Genomic DNA, 22,726 nt, shown 5'->3' on the forward strand with positions numbered 1-22,726 from the left:
AACACAATTCTGGCCACGCTTCTGCCTCCAGAAGCTCAGTGCTGGGGGGAGGAAGGTGTGCAGAGAAGTCGTTACAACCCCATCAACTCCTGGGCCTGAGTCCACAATTGCTTATCTCCAATACTGAGACCCAAAAAACTCAGACATTTGAAAGCGCTTTGGTGCTTTGGTGGCAAAACCTGGATGGGGACAGGGGCTCTTTATAGCTTTTTCCATCCCACTTAGAATGAACCGTCTACATTTTGCCATAACATAGATACAGGTGCCTCCCCAGACCCTGCTCGGGTGGGATGTCAGATACGGCGTGAGCGCCACTACTGATCTCTGTCCTGAGGAGGCCTGCGTGCCTGAGGCCCCCAGGGTTTCAGGTGCAAGACCGTGGGCCTGAGTAGAGAAGGATCAACCAACGCCCAGCGGGGACTGGCCAGCCGGAGCGTAAGGGGAGGGCCCAGAGCCGGGACTTACCGGAAGGAGCCGTCCAGGTTGGCGCGGTGGATGAAGCTGAGCTTGGCGTCGGCCCAGTACAGCTTCTGCTCCTCCAGGTCGATGGTCAGCCCATTGGGCCAGTAAATGTCCGAGTCCACGATGATCTTCCGGGTGCTGCCATCCATCCCTGCGCGCTCGATCCGCGGTGTCTCTCCCCAGTCTGTCCAGTACATGTACCTAACGAGGACAGAAACACTTGCTTTTGTTTGATTTTTGTTTCCTGTCTACATGAATGCAAGCATACGAAACAGAGACAATGAATCTGCCCGGAAATCTCATCCAGTGTTTAGGCCGTGGGGTATTACTACTTCCGATTTGCTTTCTAAGCAGTTAGTGATACGTATATTTTTTTTTGTCCAGGAAGCTTGTGGGTTCTTAGTTCCCCAACCAGGGGTTGAACCCACACTTTTGGCAATGGAAGTGTGGAATCCCCACTAATATATTATTTATTAATCAAAGTTGGATAATTAAATATGCTTGTTTCCACTTGTTCTCATTTAGCAATGTCTTCTGAGTATTCTCTTCTTCTTACTAATAGGAATCTTTCTTGTTCTTTTAATGGGAATTTTGTTGTTGTTTGGTCGCTAAGTCACATCCGACTCTTTTGCAACCCTGTGGCGGATAATCAAGATTGCTGGGAGAAATATCAATAACCTCAGATATACAGATGACACCATACTTATAACAGAAAGCGAAGAAAAACGAAAGAGCCTCTTGATGAAAGTGAAAGAGGAGACTGAAAAAGTTGGCTTAAAACTCAACATTCAGAAAACTAAGATCATGGCATCTGCTCCCATCACTTTATGGTAAATAGATGGGGAAACAATGGAAACAGTGACAGACTTTATTTTTTTGGGCTCCAAAATCACTGCAGATGGTGATTGCAGCTATGAAATTAAAAGACACTTACTCCTTGGAAGGAAAGCTATGACCAACCTAGACAGTATATTAAAAAGCAGAGACATTACTTTGCCAACAAAGGTCAGTCTAGTCACAGCTTTGGTTTTTCCAGTAGTCATGTATGGATGTGAGAGTTGGACTACAAAGAAAGCTGAGCGCAGAAGAATTGATGCTTTTAAACTGTGGTGCTGAGGACTCTTGAGGGTCCCTTAGATTGCAAGGAGATTCAACCAGTCCATCCTAAAGGAAATCAGTCCTGAATATTCATTGGAAGGACTGATGCTGAAGCTGAAGCTCCAATACTTTGGCCACCTGATGGGAAGAACTGACTCATTTGAAAAGACCCTGATGCTAGGAAAGACAGAAGGCAAGGGAGAAGGGAACGACAGATGATGAGATGGTTGGATGGCATCGCCGACTCAATGGACATGAGTTTGAGTAAACTCCAGGAGCTGATGATGGACAGGGAGGCCTGGCATGCTACAGTCCATGGGGTCGCAAAGAGCCGGACACAACTGAGTGACTGAACCGAACTGACTGGACTATAACCCGCCAGGCTCCATAAGTTATTTAAGTGATTCCACACTGAACATTTGCAGTTGCTTCTGATTTTTTCCTCCTATAAAAATGCTGTAAAGGAACTTCTAAAAGGCAGCTAAAACATGTATAATGGAATACTACTGTGTGCTAAAGAGAAATGAGCTATTAAGCCGTGAAAAGGCACGGAACAACACGAAATGCATATTAGTGTGAAAGAGGCCAGTGTGAAATGGCTGCATACTCTGGTGGAGACAGTAAAAAGATCAGGGGCTGCTGGGGGCTTGAGAAGGATGAATGAGTAGAACGCAGAGGATAGTAAAATGATTCTACAGGATAATACGGGACTTTCCCTGGTGGCTCAGTCAGTAAAGAATCTACCTGTAATGCAGGAGACCTGAGTTCCATCCCTGGGTTGGGAAGCTCCCCTGGAGAAGGAAATGGCAACCCACTCCAGTGTTCCTGCCTGGCGGGCTACAGGCTACAGTATATGGAGTCCCAAGAGCTGGACAGGAAATTAGCGATGGACTAAACCACTCACCACCACAGGATAATACAATGGTGGATATGTGACATTAAATCTCTGTCAAAAGGCATTAAATGGTCATGGATACGTGGGAACTCTCTGTACACTCCTCCCCCCATTTTTTCTGTGAACCTAAAACTGCTTTAAAAAAAATAAAGTCTGTTGGGACTTCCCAGGCGGTCCAGTGGTTAAGACTGTGCACTTCCATCGCAGGGGGCTAAGATCGCATGTGCCCTATTTATTTTGGTGTGGCCAAAATAAATAAATTATAAACATCTCAGTTATTCCAAGGTGGGCTATGGGTGATTCTGCTCTGCTTAACCACGATCACAGGGTCTCCAGCCAGAACCCACCGCCTCTGCAGAGGCTTCCTTATTTGATGTCCCACCATGAGAGTGGAGAAGATATGCATGCATCTAGGGTGACGGGTTCAAACCCCACAGGGCCCAGCTGTCCTAGCAGGGCGCCCGCTCCATGCGGCCCTTCAGTGGAGAGCACAGGGGACCCACGCCGGCCTGGAGGGCACGCATCTCCTGGGTTCCTGGCCCCTTCGGCTCTGGGGGAGTCACAGGCCACAAAGGGGCAGGCCCGTTCTTCTCTGTCCATCAGCGTCTCTCCACAGTGAGGGGACAGGGCCTGGATTCCCCTCAAAAGGCCCCCTCCCACTTGAGGCCCATGAGACTCTCCAGCTGGTGTGGTTGCTCCCACACCCACTTCTGGGGCAACACAGAAAAGTCTTAAGCAATCAGCAAACCCCATCACCCTCAGCCTTAGTGGCTGCTTTAGAGACAAATGATTGGTTTACGCTGGGCAAACGGGCATCAGCCTGGAAGGGGTCTCCTAGGAGCCACCTGTCCTGTTGTGGGGGGAGTGGCCAGCCAGGGAGGGAGCTCAAGCCCAGACGGGGACTGGAGGGGCTGTGGGACACCAGGAGTGAAAACAGGTGACTTCACGGGCATCCTAGTTCCGTGGACCATGGGCTTCCCTTTCAGCTGCTTCTATTACCAGTCAAGCTCCTCCCCCACCCCCCAGCCCTCACCTCCACATCTTCAGGGGTAAAACCTCACCACAAACCCCGTGCTGCCGTCCACCAGGGACCAGCCAAGCCGGCAGGGGCGTGGGGGAGAACAGGTCCAGATTCGCCCTTTGGGGGTCTCTGTCCAGTGGGAGAGAGAAAACGACATGCACGTGGCTGCCATTCCCCCCGAGACGGAGCTCCGAGGACCACCCCCATCTGTGAGGTCAAGCGACCTTGGGTGGGGCGCCATGTCAGAGCTGGTGCTGCCGGGCTGTGACAGATAATGAGAACGAGCTTGCGGGGGCTTCACGTGCAGCGAGGGGCCTGCCATACCCCGCTGCTGTCGCAAGCTCCCCAGTTCTCCAGCCCCGTGGGGACAGAGAACTCAGAGCGCCTCTCCAAAAAGCCTCTTATGCACGCTCCTTTGCATTTAGTGAGAAGCAGTGCAGTTGTTGTTCAGTCGCTCAGTCGTGTCTGACTCTTTGCGACCCCATGACTGCAGCACACCGGGCTTCCCGGTCCTTCACCATCTCCCTGAGTTTGTCAAACTCCTGTCCACCGAGTCAGTGATGCCATCCAATCATCTCATCTTCTGTCGCCCCTCTGCCTCCTGCCCTCAGTCTTTCTCAGCAACAGGGCAGGGTCGTTTCCAAAAGAGTCGCCTCTTCACATCAGGTGGTCAAAGTATCAGAGCTTCAGCTTCAGCATCAATCCTTCCAATGAATATTCAGGGTTGATTTCCTTTAGGATGGACTGGTTTGATCTCCTCGTAGTCCAAAGGGACTCTCAAGAGTCTTCTCGGCCACAATTCAAAATGCAGGGAGAGCGGGAATTACTATTCCAGCGGGACAAATGAGAAAACTGAGGCTCTGAAAAGGTGTGTTGCGCCGCTCACCGGCTCCAGGAGCACAGTGTGGTTTTCTCGTTGGGGCCAAGGCCTGTCCACTTTGGGACACATGCCCCTCTGCCAGCCTTGGGCGGTGGTCAACCTCTCGCGGCCCCTGAGGCTCACAGGTGCCCTCGGCCAGCTGCAAAGGCTCCCGCAGGCCTGGTGCAGGCATGTTTCCCTCCCTGCGTGTTTCCCACCCCCAGCAGCCTGGAACAAGCCCAGCCTCCGGCCCCCCAGCTGCCCAGAAGGTATCAGGAGAATAAATCTTGGAGCCCTGTACTCGTGCCCTCCCCAAAGGCTCCTCGGAGGCCAGCGGGAAAGGCCGGAAAAAGTGCAGGCTCAGGACCTCCGCGAGGAGCATAATTCAAATTCCTTCCCCCGGGTTTCATAACAGAGGCCGGCTGGTTTCCTTAAATGGGGAACTCGCGGGCCACCCCGCTCCCAGAGCCCGGCCGGTGCGGACGTGCTCGTGCAGGGCCTGGACACTGCCAGAGGCCCCGCCAAGCTCCACGGAGGAGCAGCGACTTCCGAGGCAGAGCACTGCGCAGAGGGCAGCGGCTGGTGCGGTTGTGGTTGGGTCTTATTTTAGGGAAGGGCTATTTTGCATTTTAAAGAGGGGGTTGGGTTTCAGCCTGGCTGCAGCTGGAGACCCAGGAGCCACCGCAGCCCCTCGTGGGCTGGTACAGGCATGCGCCCCATCGCCCGTCCCCGTGCGGGGTTGATGTCCTCCCAGCCCCAGAGCCTCGGGGCCAGAGGGGCCGCTCTGCCCCCCACAGGGGCACCTGATGCTGGCAGCAGAGGCGCCTGGCCTGGGCCTGTTCTTGCCATGCTGAAATGGCCCAAGTCCAATCCCCGGGGTCTGCGGGCCCTTCTGCCTGTGGGGCTCTTGGTCACACGCACCCTGGGTGCACGTTAGGACTGAGGACCCTCCTAATGACATCTGGGGCAGTATCCCTTCAGCAGAGGAGGGAGCCCAGCTGTGAGGCAGGAAGAGGACATCACAAGAAGACACAGGGAGACGGGAGAGCCTCCCACGGGGCTGGGGCGGTTGGTGGTGATGCCCCCCTGCAGCCTCACGTCTGTGGCCGGGGCGGAGAACGAAACCCACTGTCCCAGGACTCAGCTCAAGCTCACACCAAGGGCCACCACCAGGCCAGTGTTTAGCGAGGCTGGGGTGCTGCCCGTGGTCCCTCCGCACCAGCCTAGAGTCCTCCCCTGCTGGGCAGCGGTGCTTAAGAAGACAAAGAAGGCACTCATGACCTTAACCACACCCTAGACAGCCAGCCTAGGATCACAGTGCAGGGTTCTCACCCTGCTGAGGGTGACACTTTGCAGCATCATTTTCGCTGCATCACGCATCAGACACATTACCAGGGAAGGAGGAGCTTAGGGGGAGAGACTGGGGCCTCAGAAATCCTGCCCAAGGTGTCAACACCAAAGTCAACTCTGCCCCCAGGGGCAGGGGTGTGATCCCAGCAGGACCTGAGGAGAGAATTCAAAGGCAAGATCAGAAAAGGTTTCAATTAAGACAAGCCAGAGCCAGAGATGGACCAACTCCTGTGGATGCTACAGGAAATGCCAGCATGGGTGTGAGCATGAAGCACAAAGCACTTCTCAAATACCAAGCACCTCCTAACCAAGCACCAATACCTCTCAACTGAGTACCAAGCATATCCAAAACAAGCACCCAGTACCTCCCAACTAACCACCAAGCACCTCCAACAGCACCAAGCATCACCCAACCAAGCACCAAGTACCTCCTGAGTACTTCCCAACCAAGCACTAGCACCTCCCAATTGAGAACCTTCCAACCACACCAGATACCTCCCAACTGAGCAACAAGCACTTCTCAACCAAGCACCAAGCACCTCCCAACTGAGCACTTCCCAAATAAGCACCAGCACCTCCCAACTAAGCACTAAGCACCTCCCAATTGAGCACATTCCAACCACACCAGACACCTCCCAACTGAGCACCTTCCAAACAAGCACCAAACACCTCCCAACCAAGATGGCAAAAGGCTGCAAGGAAGAGAAAAAAGAGAAGTCTGTGCACAGATGTGAAGACTACATTTCAGGAGGGTGTGAGGGGCATTTTTAACATAACAACAGTGACCATTTGTTGACGCCACAACCATTCTTGGTGTCCATGACGTGGGGCAGGGTCACAACCCTGTACAGATGGGGATGCCAAGGCACAGGGCAGCCCTGCACCGTCCTCCCTTCTTGTCTAAATCCAGATGGTTCCAGCTTCAAAACAGACCCCCTACTACTCAAGCCCACTACCTCTAATCCATTCACCCCCCCACCCACTGGCCCAGTCCTATCTGCCTTCTCTTGCCAGGAGCACAGTAACAGCTGCTAATGTAGTTCCCAGCTCCCACCCTAAAGTTTCCCCTCGCTCCAAGAGCCAGAGAGAGCCCCTTAAGCATGAGTCAAACCAGTGACCCTTCCCCTCAAAGCCCGTCCTGCCCACCCCCACACCCACCCTTGCCACAGGCCCAGGACCCTCACACCAGCTGCTCCCTCTGCCCAGAAAGCCTTCCCCCAGGTGTCTCCTGGCCTCATCTCTTCATGTCTCTGTTCAATTGCTACCAAGAGACGCCCCGGCTCCTGACCGACAGCGGGAAGGCCCCGCCTCCCCTCCCTGTGCCTGCGCCTTGCCGCCCCCTCCCCAGTGGCACACCACCCTCTTGGCATCCCCCCAGGGCACTGTGAGGGCCTCGGGGCTGCTCCCCTCAGCCTCTCCCGCTGCTGACGGAGCCCCCTCTTAGCCAGCGGGACTCAGCCACCCCAGCCACGATGACCCAGAAGACAGTCAATGACCCTCTGTGACCCCTGCGGCCACACTGCAGGATGGGAGAGGCCTGAGGCAAGGGCTGTTTCCCAGGCAACGCAGAGACCCTCCTGGAAGATGAGCCTGGCCCCCTGGTGGCTGGAGCGGCTCAGCCCTCCTCGGAGGGTGAGGGGCCTAAAGATAAGTCACCGCCTGGCATGCCCCCCACCCAGGATGCTGGGGCAGCCTCGGGAGCAGGGACACCGGGCTTGTCCCCCTGACCTCGGCCAGTCAGCTACCAGGACAATAAATCTGACGCAGCCACCCCCAATGTGTGTACACACTGACACAGACACACGTGTGCTCACAGGTGCACTCAGAGGTGCACCCAAATAGGCACAAACACACACATGCTCACACCCTCCAGCCCACACTTTCCAGCAGTGCATGCACACACACACACACACACACACACACTCAGCTTTTACACAACCCAGCAGCTCCAGAGGCACCACGCGTTCCTGGTATCAAGAGACAGCCGAGTGTGCCTTCTCAGTCAACATGCGGAGAAGCCCATGGAAGGAACTTTACTCGGCCACTCAAGTGCCCCCCCTCACCCAGCGTGCTCCCCGAGCTACCCAGGCACCCGCCCTCAGCCCTCATTCCACCCGTCCCAGGTGGGCTGAGAGGTCCCTCCCACCCTGGCTGCAGGCAGGGCAGCGAGCACCACCCCCAGGGCAGCGGAGGGCATCAGGACCAGAAACCAGGGTCCTACTGCGTTTCTGTTCAAAAGATGCCCGACAGCCGTTTCTGATGAGCGGACAGCAGAGGAGCAGGCGGACACAGCCGTGCGCTGGGCGTGGCCAGTGAGCGGGCACCAGGCTTGATGCCGCCCAGCTAAGGGTGTGTCCTTCCCAGGCGGTGGGAAGACAGGGAAGAGGGCCGCGGGTGACTGAGCCAAGAGCTCCCGCTAGGAAAGCCGGCCACGAGCATGGCCTGGAGGGCAGCTTGCCATCTCCCCTCCATCCCAGCCTTCAACTCTGCGTACGTCCTTAGTTTTCCCGCCACTCACAACACCCCACCTGGAACTGGGGCTGGGCCCTGAGCCTCTGGGGATCACGTGAGCTCAGCCAGACCACGAAGCTGGCGGGAGCAGAGGGCTTCCAGAAGACACCAGAGCAACAATTCCGCAAGTTCCACATCCGGACGGGGAGTTTCACTTTTTCCACCGTGTTCAGCTGATGCAGTCACAGAGAGGGTGAAAGGTGTGGGCTCTGCCTGGCAGAGCGCCCAGACCCTCTTCCAACACTCACACGTGCACCCGCTCACACACACACACCCACACACCCACTCACACGCGCACCCACTCACACACACACCGAGATGTTTAACAACTCAGATCCACGGCCAATCACATCAGTTGCAGCGAGTTTAGAAAAGAAACACATTCCAGGGTGTTTCAACAAATTCTGCAGGGTGGACTCATTTTAAGACTGCGGGTTTCCTCTGAAAAAGGTACTTGGTCTCAAGTAAATTCAAGAGGGAAATCATGGCCCCACCCACCCCACCATCAGGAAAAGAAACTGATGCTGGGAAAGACTGAGGGCAGGAGGAGAAGGGGGCAGCAGAGGATGAGATGGTTGGATGGCATCACCGACTCGATGGACATGAGCCTGAGCAAGCTCTGGGAGATGGTGATGGTCAGGGAGGCCTGGCGTGCTGCCGTCCACGGGGTCACAAAGAGCCAGACATGACTGAGCGACTGGACAACCACCACCATTGCCCCGCCCCCGCCCAGGGAGGTGAGGTGCTGGATTTACCCGTGTGCGGGGTCCAAGGCGATGGCCCGCGGCTGGTCAAGATCTTGCCAGAAGAGGACCTTCCGGGACGTCCCATTGAGGTTAGCCACCTCAATGCGGTTGGTCTCCGAGTCCGTCCAGTACAGCTTCTTGCCGACCCAGTCGCAGGCCAGGCCGTCGGGCGACACCAGGCCGGAGATGACCACGTTCTGCACGGCGGCGCCCGTCTGGTTCAGGTAGGTCTGCTTGATGGCCTCCTCGCTCACGTCTGTCCAGTACACGGCTCCCTTGGAAAACTGGAAATCCACGGCGGCCGCGTCCTCCAGGCCGCTGACCACGATGGTGGACTCTACCTTGACTCCGCCGGCATCCACCAGCCGCACGTCCCGGCGGTTGGCAAACAGGAGGAGCGGCGAGGCTGTGGGACAGAAGCAAACCGTGAGGATCCTGGCTGAGCTGCAGGCTGCACAGCCCGGGACGGAGGGCTCTGTGCCCGGACCACCCCAGGGCCCCTACCCGGCCTGTGCCCAAGGCTCGCAGCTCCTGCCTTCCATCCCCGGCCACTGCCGGGAAGCCACCTGGGTGGGCCCAGCACTCGTTCAGAGGCTCTTTCAAGGCAGCTGTAGTTACTGAAATCACCAAGGACTGCCGTGTGTGCCCCCTATGCCCGCCAGGCCCCAGCAGCCCTTCCTGCCACGCCTATCACCTTGCCCACTGATGCCACCACAAGGCCACACTGCCAGGGTGCACACCGGCTCACATCGTGCCCCTCCGCCCCTGCAGGACAGAGGCCACGCAGAGGGCTCCAGGTCAGGACCGCCCACGAGCCTCTTCCACTCCCACCATTGCCGTCGCCACGTTATGCCACATGGCAACAATCAAACAATGCGATGTTACCGCTGTATCCAAGCTAGGCATCCTGACACCCTGCAAGGAGGAGATGGTCCACGGAGAACATCTGTCCCGAATCTCATCCCTCCCTGCTCCGAACAGGTCCGAACAGATAATAAAGAACGTGGGTCGTCACGGACCGACAGCTCTCTGCCGGCCACACACAGCACGTGGGGCTGAGTGGGCTCCTCTCTGAGTGCCCTGAGCCCTCGGTACAGAGGCCTGGGCTGTGGGTGATAGCTGGCCCATTTTACAGAAGGGGAAGTTAAGGCTTCGAGAGGAACGAAGTTCAACAGCACACCAGAGGTGCCACACTCTGGAACACTCATACTCAAGTATGCTGCTTGAGTGCGTATATTTAGTTTACAAAAATGTTAGGTACCTCAATAAAAACGTCTTTTTAATTAAAAATGGAAATTACCATTTTCCCAGCTGCTACAGCATGCCAAGGGGCCCGGTGGACCCTGCACTCCAGGAGGGCTCACCTGCCCGTCTGAAGAACACCCCTGCCCTGCCCAGGGCCAGCACAGGCAGCTGCTCTATAAATGCGTTTCACCCTCCCTCCCCCTACCCCCTAGCATCCCAGCTTGAAGATGGTCGGTCGCTTCTGCGCTGAGAGGGAAGAAGGAAAAGGATGGGCAGCCCAGAAGGGTCCGGAACCCCACTGTCAGCCGGAGGCCCGGGGAGCAGAGAGGCAGTGACACCCACCACTGGAGGCCCGGCCGGCAGTCAGGTGCCCTCCAAGGGTCAGACACCGGCCAGTTGGAGGACAGTGAGTGAGGGGGTGACAGCCCAGATCCGGGAAGGTCCAGACCTTCAGAGGAGGAAGAATCGTGAAGGCCAGAAGCAGAAGTGGGCCTTCGAGGTTAGATCTGGAGGCCTATGTGGGGAGGCAGCAAAGCCAATGCCAACCAACCCCCCACAGCACACTCAGGGCAACAGGACCCCCAGGGCACCTGCCCATTCATCGTCACCAGGGTCGTCCCGGCCACTGGAGCGCAGGTGACTGGTAATCCCACCCTGCCGGCATTGCTGGATGTGCCCAGGTTCCCGAGATTCCTTGCGGCAAGGTGTCCCGCTCATCCCCTCTCATCCGGCCAAGATAGGACCTGCCGGGTGGTTCCTAACCTCCTGGGGGTCACAAAGCTCCCCGATAAGCTGATCCTCTCCCCAGGGACAGACACACACACACAGGTACGCACACCAAGGCCTCATGGCCTCCCCCCAACAGGGTGAACCCAGCCCCAGCCCGAGGATGCAGTCTTCACTTCCTTCTCTAAATTAGCAAGTCTGAGGACTTCTCTGGTGGTCTGGTGGCTAAGACTCCACACTCCCAGTGCAGAGGGCCAGGGTTCGATCCCTGGTCAGGGAACTAGATCCTACGTGCCACAACTAAAGATTCTGCATGCCTCAACTAAGACGCAGCACAGCCCAACAAACGAACACTAAAAATGCATACACGCACGCATGTTAAGTCACTTCAGTCACGTCTGACTCTTTGTGACTCCATGGACTGTAGCCCTCCAGGCTCCTCTGTCCATGGGATTCTCCAGGCAAGAATACTGGAGTGGGTTGCCATGCCCTCCTCCAGGGGATCTTCCCGACCTAGGAATCAAACCCGTGTCTCATGTCTCCTGCATTGGCAGGTGGGTTCTTTACCACTAGAGCCACCTGGGAAGCTCTGAACACTAAAAATAGACAAATTAGCCTCTCCGGGCGACAATGCGAGGGACTATCTCAGAAGAAGGTAAGCTCCCCGATGCCACAGGTATTCAAGTGGACATTGGTGACCACAGATAAGGGACGAAACTCACCTGACATCCGCATCAAGGGGTGGACGGCCCACACACGGGGAGTCTCAGACAGGAGATTTTCCAGCCCCGAGGGGAAGCTCTTTGGAGGGAAAGACCCAGGAGGCATGTCACCAGCCCCAACTGTCGGCCAGAAACCCAGTAAGTAAAGCGTTACCCGAGGCAAAATTCCCAGAGGGGGACTGGGAGCCGGAGCTGGGGAGAGATGGGAAGGAAGCCGCCCCAAGGAACAGAGAATCCTAGTTGCTCTGCTGTTTCTCCCCAAACTGGAAAGACCACATTTTCACCACCATTTACACGCTGGGCTGCTCAGGTGCACCTTTGAAAGGCCGCAGATGATGTCAGGGGGTGACGGGGGGGGGCGTTCAATTTTCCGTGCCTTCCCAAACAGAGACTGGGGCGGGGAGCCACTTCAGAGGGCCAGGGGCCAGCAGGCTCTTTCCAGGAGGACCAGCTCCTGCCTCGAAGATGGTTGGAGACCACCACACACTCACTTCCTAAGTCTGCTTCCCTTGTGGCTCAGCTGGTAAAGAATCCACCTGCAGTGCGGGAGACCTGGGTTCGATCCCTGGGTTGGAAAGATGCCCTGGAGAAGGGAAAGGCTACCCACTTCAGTATTCTGGCCTGAGAACCCCATGGACTCTGTAGTCAGTCCATGGGGTCGCAAAGAATCGGACATGACTGAACAACTTTCACTCACTCACTAACTCACTCACTCTCCGGGTCAGCTGGGGAACTCACAGCGATGGGGTCTCTGTGAGGGGGCCGCCTGCCCGCCCACCAGCAGCACCTACCCGCCCAGGGCTCCTCCTAGGGCCTGGGAAGCCCTGGATAATGCGGCCCCAAGCTTAGCAGGGGCTCCGGCTCATCACGGAGATGTGGCTTCCAGGGTAGGGACCCTCCTGCCCCAAGGGAGGGAAAGGCTGAGGCCTGGGCAGGATCAGAGCACCCAGGCGAGGGGCTGGGGTCCAAACAGGCAGTCCTAGGAAGGGATGTGCTGGGCTGAGACCGGAACCAAGCCGGCCAGCAGGCTGGCGGCAGAGTGTCATAAAGCCCATGCCAGCCTGTCTGAGACACACAACAGAACCAAGAACCCACCCTCGTGCCTGGTCTTACGTGGGGGGAAAAGACAACCAGCATGGAAGGTGAGGTGAAGTCAGTTGTGGTTTGGAGAAACAGGGCTGAGTGAAGGGTCTGGAGTGGGTGCTGCCGTTTCATGTAAGATGGTCAGCGTGGCCTCATTGAGCAAGTGACCCCTGGACAAAGACTTGAAGCGGGAGAGAGGCAGAGGGAAGGCATCCCGGCAGAGGGAATGGCTGGTGCAAAGGCCCTGGGGTGAGGCCTGGGGGAGACGGCACATCACTACGAGCTCCTGCTCAGGTGATGTGCCCACAGGCCCAGGACCTAGTAGGTCCGAGTCCCAGGTGCACATGCCCCAGGTGAGGACTGCGGCTCTTAGAAGGGTGCCCTGACCTGCCCCAGGCCGCTCCGGGATGCTCTCTTACCAAGTGGCCCAAGCTTCTGGAGCCGTGAGGGGAAACAAGGAGCGTGAGGAGGGAGAGGAGGGGAGGGCAGACAGGCTGAGAGCCAAGCCTCCGGCCCGGCCATGCTTGGGCCACCAGGACCCCCTCGGGGTCGGTGGAGAAACAGACGCAGCCACCTGGCGGCCACAGAGGCAGGAACAGCCCTTTCAGGAAATGCCTCGTCTGCTGGTATTTAGGACCACAACCGTTTCAATGCTCTCCCCAGGGATCAGCCTCGCAGGACCTTATCCCAGGGAACACCTGAAGGAAGGAAAACGTCCTAGACACAATATTTGCTGCAGTCTTCCTCATAAGAAAAAAATAAACAAATACAAAAGCTCCAACGTCGGGTACCTAGACTGTTCTCTCAGTAGAAAGTTGTATCCATTAAAGCAGTAAGACAATGACTGCAGTGACACCAGAAAATGTGTAAGAAATGTCAAGTAACACACACACACACAACTATAAGCCCTGGTTTGTACTTGAACTGCAGGTATGAGAAGGCGCTAGGTGGGAACCAAGGCTGAACTGGAGACTGGACAATGGACATGACTTAGCCACTGAGCACAGTGAAAGGTGATTCTGTTGAGTTACCGGATAATTGTGTTTAAATGGTTGGTTTATTATTATTATTTTTTTAACGTAGCCATTTATTTGGCTGCGCTGGGTCTTGGTTGCAGCATGTGAGATCTAGTTCCCCGACCAGGGATGGAACCTGGGCCCCCTGCCTGGGGAGCACAGAGTCTTAGCCACTGGACCACCAGGAGTCCTTATGTCTTTAAATGTTTTAACCCCAGGTTCCACGTATGTTGCTATGGCATTCTCTGTGCAAGCATATATATATATATTTTTTAGGACCATATATCACAAGGATACATAGCCCAGGGCAGCTCTCCGAGTGAGAGACCTGGAGCCAGCTCAGGGGAACGGCTGAGACCTGGGCCTCTCTGAGCTCAACGTTCTGTGAAATGTGGGTCATCAGTGTACCCCCACGTCGGAGACTGTGAGGCTTCAACAGAACGATTCACACAAACCCTCAGCCCAGCAACAGCACGTTTTAGGCTCTCAGTAAACACCGTCCAGGGACTTCCCTGGTGACCCAGTGGTGGAGACTCTGTACTTCCAGTGCAAGGGGCGCAGGTTCAATCCCCGGTCAGGGAACTAAAATTCCACCTGGCAATGTGGCATAGTAACCAAGGACGCTTTTAAAAAATACATATATATACACCAGTCAGGGCAGTGCTAGCAACTGTAGTTAAATGTTTCATTCATCCAGCCCTGCTACAAAGGAAAGTACTTAGACTCAGGGAGCCTGGTTCAAACCTCAGCCTGACCTCCAGCTGGGAGACTTGGGGCCAGATGTTTCATCTCTGCTCTGAGCCTGTTTCCTCATCCATCTAGCAGGAAACAGTAACTACTTTAAAAAGGCCCCACTGGCCCCTGTTGCTGTGATGCAGAGCCTCCCAGCGAGTCCTCAGAGGCTACCCCCTCCCCGAGCCACGTGACCAGGCAATTCCACTCCTAGCTCTGTGCCCGAAAGACTGAAGTTAGAGGGTGATGACAAACACCTGTGCACTCAGGCTTGGTGGGTCAGTGGTAAAGAATCCAGTTACTCATTCAGGAGACACGGGTTCGATCCCTGGTCTGGGAAGATCCCACGTGCCACAGAGGGACTAAGCCTGTGTACTACAGCTACCGAGCCCGCTCTCTAGAGTCCAGGCCAGCTCTGTGCGCCCTACGGCCTGTGTGCTCCGCAACAAGAGAATCCACCACAATGAGAAGCCCACGCACAACTGGAGAGTCACCCCTGCTCCCTGTAACTAGAGAAAAGCCCGTGCTGCAACAAAGCCAAAAGTAAATGAATAAATAAAATTATTTAAAAAGATACTTGTACACGCATGTTCATAGAAGCAAGACTCATAATTGCCCAAATGTCCATCCACAGACAAATGGATAAACCAAGTGTGCTCTGTCCACACAATGAAATATCATTTGGCCATAAAGGCATGGAGGACGGACCCAGGGCACAGCACAGAGGAGCCCTGAAAACATCATGCTCTGAGAAGCAGACAGACACGAAAGGCCACACAGCATAGGGGTCTGGTCACGCGAAAGGTCCCAAATAGGCAAATCCATACAGACAGACAAGAGAGTAGATTAGTGGTGGCCAGGGGCTGGGGGACGGGGGCAATGAGGCGAAATCACTTAATGGCTCCAAGGTTTCCTATGAGAGTGATGGAATGTTCTAGAACTAGACAGTGGCAGCTGCAACATTGCAAATGCACTCTGTGCATGCTAAGTCGCTCAGTCGTGTCCGACTCTTTGCGACCCCATGGACTATGGCCCTCCAGGCTCCTCTGTCCATGGAACTCTCCAGGCGAGAACACTGGGGTGGGTTGCCTTGCCAACCTCCAGGGGATCTTCCCCAACCCAGGGATCAAGCCTGCATTTCCTGCCTCTCCTGCATGGCAGGTAGATTCTTTACCGCTGAGCCAGCGGGGAAGCCCATGAATGCAATAAATGCCACTGAATTATTCACTTTAAAATGGTTAATTTTAGGGACTTCCCTGTTGGTCCAGTGGTTAAGAATCTACTTTCCAATTCAGGGCATGCGGGTTTGATCCCTGGCTGGGGAGGATCCCACACGCTGCAGAGAAACTAAGGCCCCCACGCCACAAGAAAGATCCCGTGTGCCACAAGTAAGATTCTATGAAGCCTAATAATGGAATAATACATTTTTAATAATAATAAATACGCTTTTTAAAAAATGGTTAATTTTACATTGCACAAATTTCACCTTAATATATATATATATATATATATATTTTTTTTTTTTTTTTGCACACCATGCAGCATGTGGGATCTTAGTTCTCAGAGCAGGATCGAACCCATGCTCCTGCAAGGAAGCAGAGTCTTAACCACTGGACCACCAGGGTAGTTTTTTTTTTTAATATATAATTTTTAGAGGCACTGCTGCACGCCAAGTCCACTGAATTCCCCCCGTGACAGCCGTCTTTGGGCCTGGCTTCGCAATTGGCTTTTTCAGGCAAGGACAAGCCCCTCTGTGACCCTGAATTCACACAGCCCCTCCTTGGCACGGCCCTCGGGACACCCACAAAGCCTCAGGGGTTCTCCCCAGCTCCCTGCCTGGGGACGGAGAGCAGATCACTCCCACCTATTTCTAGGGTGGGTCTCGGGCTGTTCTCAGCACCCTTGGCCCGTTAGTGTCAGAAAAAGGCCACTCTCTCCCCTCCCAGCCTGGGTACTGGGACCCATGGCTAACGTGCAGTCCCCACCACAGAGGAATCGGGAGTCTGAGAAGCCAGCGCCAACAATCCCATTTTAACCCACGTAAAGTAAGCAGAGCCAGTATTTATATATAGAATTCATAGCAGATGTCTGGGCTTTCATTCCGATAGCCTCTGTTTTACACTGTTCACATGGTTACACTAAACACAGCCCGACTCACGGTAACCGAATCCTCCGCTACGACACCAAAATAAGCAACGTCTCAGTACATGCCTTATTGATATTCACCAAGCATTACATTGCTCGCTGGAGCAGCCTGCAACCTGGACGCAAGCTACAGATTTCTCAGTCAGGAACGGTCCTTTGTCCCACACCAGCCCCACGAAGAAGGCCAAGAAATGGAAGACAACGTGGGGCCGCGTTCAGGGCACTCACGGAGCAGTGGGGCAGGACACACATTTTACACACACACACACACGTGCACACGTGCGGATAAACAGCCACCAAGCAGGAAGAAAAGGCAGATGAGTAACATGGACAGGCGCTGCCTGGAGCCTGGAGGTGAACAAGCTGCCACGTGAACCTGGCAGGCTTCCTGGAGGAGAAAAGAGCTGGCTGTGGGGGCCCCGGTGGGCTTCCTGGAGGAGGGAGACTGGAACCTTATTCAGTATGCTGACACCCAACCCTAAGATGCAGCAAGGCGCTCAAAGGAATGAATCCTACCCACAACAGCTTTCCTGACACCTCATGGCTCCGGGTGCCTTCCAGCTTGGGCTTCTCAGACTGGGTACTGGCCCCTCTTCCTTCAACCCCACCACCCCCGGCTGCCACGGAGATGGTCCCTCCCAACGCACGTCCCTCGGGATGTCCCGGCTGCCCCAGGCCCACCACCAGCTCCCCAAGTCCCATAAGATCCCTCCGGGGTTCCTCATGGTATCGTTTTTAAAAAGTGTTTACAATGTGAAAACCTGGTTTTACTCGTTTATTGAATTACGGTGGGGGATGGACAGAGGTGACGGTTGGACAACAATGTGAATGGACATCACGCTACCGAACCAGACACGTCAAAATGGTCCAACGTGGTAAATTTTAAGGCATATGTATTTTAACAGAATTCAAAATAGTGACACAAATATAAATAAAACCTGATGGTCTAGTGATACTATCGAATAGTATAAGCTACAAAAAAAAAAAAAAAATGACTCAGGGGCTTCTCTGGTGGCTCAGTGGTAAAGAATTGGCTGCCCATGCAGGAGACACAGGTTCGATCCCTGATCTGGGAAGATCCCACGTGACACAGAGCAACTAAGGCTGTGTGTCACAACTCCTGAGCTTGAGCTCTGAAGCCTGGGAGCCGCTTCAGAACTACTCGAAAGCAGTCTGGATCCTTGAGCCCCCGCAACGAGAAGTCTGCACACCACAGCCCAAGAAAAGCCCGCGCAGTGACAGAGACCCAGCACGGCCAAAAGTAAATAAAATTATTATTACTAGTATTTTTTTTAAAAAGAATAAGAATGATTCAGAACTACAGCTACAGACTTCATCCAGGGTTTTTTATTTCAAATGCTGGCTGGACATCATTAAGGCATGTCCATTACATACAATATTGGGTTGGCCAAAGAGTTCATTCAGGTTTCCATACCACCTTTCTTTTTGGCCAACCCAATATTTATTAGTTAATTGATTGAAGCCAGGGTAGACTCATCTATTCCTATTTCATCAAACGGGTTAAGATGAAATATCCCCACTCACTCTGACGTTCAAGTGTTTCCCAGGTTTGGACAGCGAGTCCCCTCACACTGTCCCATGTATCTTCTTGGCATGTCCCCACATCATCCCTTTAGGGTTTCTTTACTTTCTTTCTAGAACAATAATATGCTCCAGGCTCAAGTGAATTTCTCCCTGCTCTAGCCTAAGAATCGGCCCTTTCTCAATGAGCTCTGGCTTCTCTAAGTGGAAAGTGATCCCTAGGAGCCAAGAGCTGGGCACTGGGGACGCTCACTGCTCCTGGGTCTTCTCATCAGGCAGTGCTGGGAAACATTCACACAGTCCAACCACCTTCCTTGTTCACAGATGGCACCTGGAGAGTCACCCGCTGGACCAGATTTACATATAATCCCATCAATGCTTCGGAGCTTTGTGGTCATTCCTGAACATGCACAGAACGGTGAAAAAATGGAGTCACCCCTCCGCGGGCCCCTAGACGACGTGGCACAGGCTAGCCCCAGGTTCCTGCCTCAACTCACACTGTAAATGAGCATCCTCTCCACTCGATGCCACGCCGTTGGCATTTCTGTGCTTTTTGTGCGTGATTTCACTGTTGAATTTCACTGTTGGGCTCCCCTAGTGGTTCAGACAGTAAAGAATCTGCCTGCAATGCAGGAGACCCAGGTTCGATTCCTGGGTCGGGAAGATTCCCCTGGAGAAGACAATGGCAACCCATTCCAGTGTTCTTGCCTGGATAATCCCATGGACAGAGGGGCCTGGTGGGCTACAGTCCATGGGATCAAAAAGAGTTGGATGTGATTGAGTGACTAACACTCAGTGTTGACAATGGCCCCAGGCACAGGGCTGTAGGGCTGTCAGAAGGCAGGGTGGCTGGCGGTGTGGTGTTGGTACAGAGAAAACAGGGGGTTAGGTAAGCTTACAGTGCTACTGGTCATGGTCAGTGTGAATCAAACCACATGCATGCATGCTAAGTCGCTTCAGTCGTGTCCAACTCTTTGTGATCCTATAGACTGTAGCCTGAGAGGCTCCTCTGTCCATGGGATTCTCCAGGCAAGAATATTGGAGTGGGTTGCCATGCCCTTCTCCAGGGGATCTTGCCAACCCAGGGATTGAACCTGCATCTCTTTTGTCTCCTGCATTGGCAGGTGGGTTCTTTACCACCAGCGCCACCTGGGCATGAAACAATAATTCACATTAAGTCAGGTGTTCAATGGCTCACAAAGTTGTGTACCGATCAGCAGAGGAACATGAGACCCGAGGCTCTGGGAAACCCAAGCCTGTGTCTCCTCCAGGACCAAGAGTTCAGAATTTGCATCATTCGGTGTCTGCAGCGGCTTTATAAAACAGAACGACTGTGAACAACGAAAATCTGTGTGTATGTGTGTTGTTTTCATTTAGTCGTTCAGTCATGTCTGACTCTTTGCAACCCCATGAACTTACAGCCCACCAGGCTCCTCTGTCCATGGGATTCTCCAGGCAAGAATACGGTGTGGGTTGCCGTGCTCTCCTCCAGAGGATCTTCCCCTGTGTATACACATGTACACTCGCACACACATCATAGCCTCCATTTCTACGTGTGTGTGTTTACGTGGTAAAAACCCACGAGTTCACAGCTCTTCTTGCAATGTTATTAAACATTTCCTCAGGGTACCTTCTTTTTTTATTTTTATTGTTTTCTTTAAAATAAGGTACGAACATTCATTGATTTTTTTTTTTTATAAATTTATCTTTGGCCGTGCCACACAGCATGCAGGATCTTAGTTCCCTGACCAGGGATCAAACCCTGCCCCCTGCAATGGAAGTGCCGAGTCTTAACCACTGGACCGCCAGGGGAGGTCCCTCGTCAAGATACTTCCTAACCTTCCCTCCTTCTTCGACGTTAGTTAGTACCCTCTCCAAAGTGGAAACATGGCTTTTGTGATTGTCAACATATACACTTATCAGCTCGGTATCACCACCTCCAACCATCCCCATAGCCCTTGCTGGCCTTCCCCTCCACTCCTCTGCCCCCAGGTCATGTCACCTCCGGCCTCTACTTGGCACCCCCACCACCACCACCTGTCCTCAGGTGCCAGGCACCAATATTTCTGCTCGGGGAAGGGACAGGCAGGGAATCCTGCTGAGTCTATAGCTCACTGTGGGGGGAAACGGTGTTTCTACGATATTGTCTTCCTAGCCATAAACATTTATTTAGGTCTTCTTTTGGTGTCTCTGTAAAATTTTATTATTTCTTGTGCATACAATTTTGCACATTATTTCTTAGATACAGTTCCAGGTGCTTCAAATAAAATTCAAAGCATTAAAAAAAAAAAAAGAAATTAGCATGACTGTAACAGAGAGAGATTGCCAAATTCCCATGAATCTTACGATAAAACATGAAACTTCAAAGATGCTTTGGTTGGGGTGTGGACAAAGCCTCCCCCAGCCCCCAGACAGAAAAGTTCTATTTACCCCTCTAAGAGGAACTGGGTGAAAAGTGCTGATCCAGCTACAATGATGGGACCAAGGAGAAACCTGTCGGGTCCCCCAAACTGCCAGTGAACAAGCCTCCCTGGCTCTGAGCACAGGAAAACTCCGTCCCTTGTCTCCATGTGTGATACAAGAACCACAGAATGAGGCTCAGAGACCTTAAAATGAGCTGGAAATAGTCATTCCTGAACCATTAGCAGCATCTCCGCAAAATCACAAACACCTCGGCTTCTCCTGGAACTTTCCTAATTAAGGGAGAAGAAATACTATTCATAAAAATCCAAGCTCACTTCTCTGCGGGCAGTCTCTCGAAGCCCAGAGCCCCCCTGCCCCAGGTCTCTGACCCGAACCTTGGTTCCCAGGGGGCCCTCACCACCTGTGTGGCTTTCTCTTGGGGGGGGGTGGGGACAGAAGCCAGGGACCCTCATGGAGCCTCAGGGACCACAATCCCAGCCACAGATTCCTACGTTTTATCCCGGTCTTCGATCCAACTGAGACAGGCTCGACTTGGGGACACTATCCTGCAGTTGTCTAAATATTCTAAAGGAGAGACCTGACATTTACGACAATAATAAAATCTTAGGTTTCCTTTAACTGAACAGATGTTCTGTGCCTTTTATGGAAAGCTCGGCAAACTGAAACTTGCAGGCCTGAAAGTGGAATCTTTGATAACATCTCTGAAAGCTGGGGAATGAGTCTCCTCCCCTCTTTCCACCTCAGCTAATTATCATAGACCCTCCCTTCATAAGAAAAGTCCACACCCCCCATCCATCCACCCTCCCACCCACCCATCTCTTGACCCACTGAGCCAAGAACAGCCCAGAATTTCTCTCTTCATTCTCCACCCTGGCCTCAGGCCCCCAGGCTCCCTTGCACAGACTCCACCCCTACCCTCTCCACCCCCATGCCTTTCGAGGTTCCCACCCCCATCAAACCCTCCCTGGCTGCCACACCTGGCCCAGGTGAACGCGTGTCCTCCCTGAGCCAGCCCAGTTGGCCCTGCTCCCCTGAGCGTGTTGTCTACCTCATCAGGAGGGGCCCACACCCCACTCCCCGGGGGCAGGGATGGGGTGCCACCCACAGGGCCCCATGCAGAGCAAGGCCGGCTGCCAATGGGGCTGCTGTCCACCCTTCCCATTTCAGGCGCTGTCAGGATAAAGATCAATTGACCACGCTTGCTGACATTTGCGTACAAATAATGAAGAAATGCACACGGGCGTGCATGCTCAGTCGTGACTCTTTGAGACCCAGAGTTTGCTTCGAATCCGGAGCAGACGAAGAAGCCAAGGCAGGCAGAAGACTGGAAGCCACTCTGAAGGACAGCCTGCCTCTTCCCGAGTCCAGGCTGCTTGGGTTATCAAGGGTGTTCAGAGCAGAGCACACAAGAGTTTGGCTCCTAGCGTCCGGTGTTTGGGTGAAGGCTGGGAGGCAGTTCAAGGAATCTTCCGGAACACTGGAGGTTCTACGATTGATCCGGGCAAACGGGTGAGCTGTGGACATTCACTCATCAAGCTGTGCTCCCGAGTCTGTGCATATCACCGCTGCGGGACCAAGGCCCCCCTCTTCCGACCTCTTCCCTGTCCTTGCTGGCATGTGGCCACACCCTGCTCCCCGCAGTCACTCCCACCTTCACCCCCACGGCCTGCTTCCCAGTGCCCCCCTGCCTGCCCCCCTCACCGTGTGCTCCCCACCCAGACCCACAGCCAGGACCGGGCTCTCAACACCTCTCCCCGCCAGCTCAGTCACCCCCATTTCTGCTGTTCCCAGCCCCCATCCCAGTCTAATTTGCCCACACACACTGGGCCCTGTGGGAAGGTGGTAATTAACCCTGGGTCCCGGCAAGCTTCCAGAGCAGGGACCACATTTCAAAGGTCAGGGAAGCAGGCGAACAGGAAACGGTCAGGGGCAGGTTTGGGGGGCGGAGCAGGAAAGAAGAAATCAGTTGCAAAAGATAAAAAGGAAATGAGGTGGTTGGTGTCAGACACCTTGGAGGACAAAGAAACCAAGGATGTGGGCTCCCAGTCTTCAAGAAACAGGGAGATGGGCTGGGGGGGGTGTCCCTGCTGTCCCCCACATGGGGGGCCATCGCCCGGACAGGGGACCACTACAGCCCTGGGACAGCGGG

The 22,726-nt window shown here is 54.1% G+C and overlaps 1 protein-coding gene across 1 annotated transcript in view; it reads right to left on the minus strand.

The window, feature by feature from the left end:
• LRP5 (LDL receptor related protein 5) overlaps positions 1–22,726 on the minus strand; it is a 124,199-nt gene that overhangs the window by 79,158 nt on the left and 22,315 nt on the right. The window contains 2 exon segments of the mRNA XM_070360255.1: positions 466–663; positions 8,952–9,348. Of these exon segments, the coding sequence (XP_070216356.1) occupies positions 466–663; positions 8,952–9,348 (595 nt within the window).

This window comes from Bos mutus, chromosome 22 (assembly GCF_027580195.1).
Source record: "Bos mutus isolate GX-2022 chromosome 22, NWIPB_WYAK_1.1, whole genome shotgun sequence".
NCBI lineage: Eukaryota > Metazoa > Chordata > Mammalia > Artiodactyla > Bovidae > Bos > Bos mutus.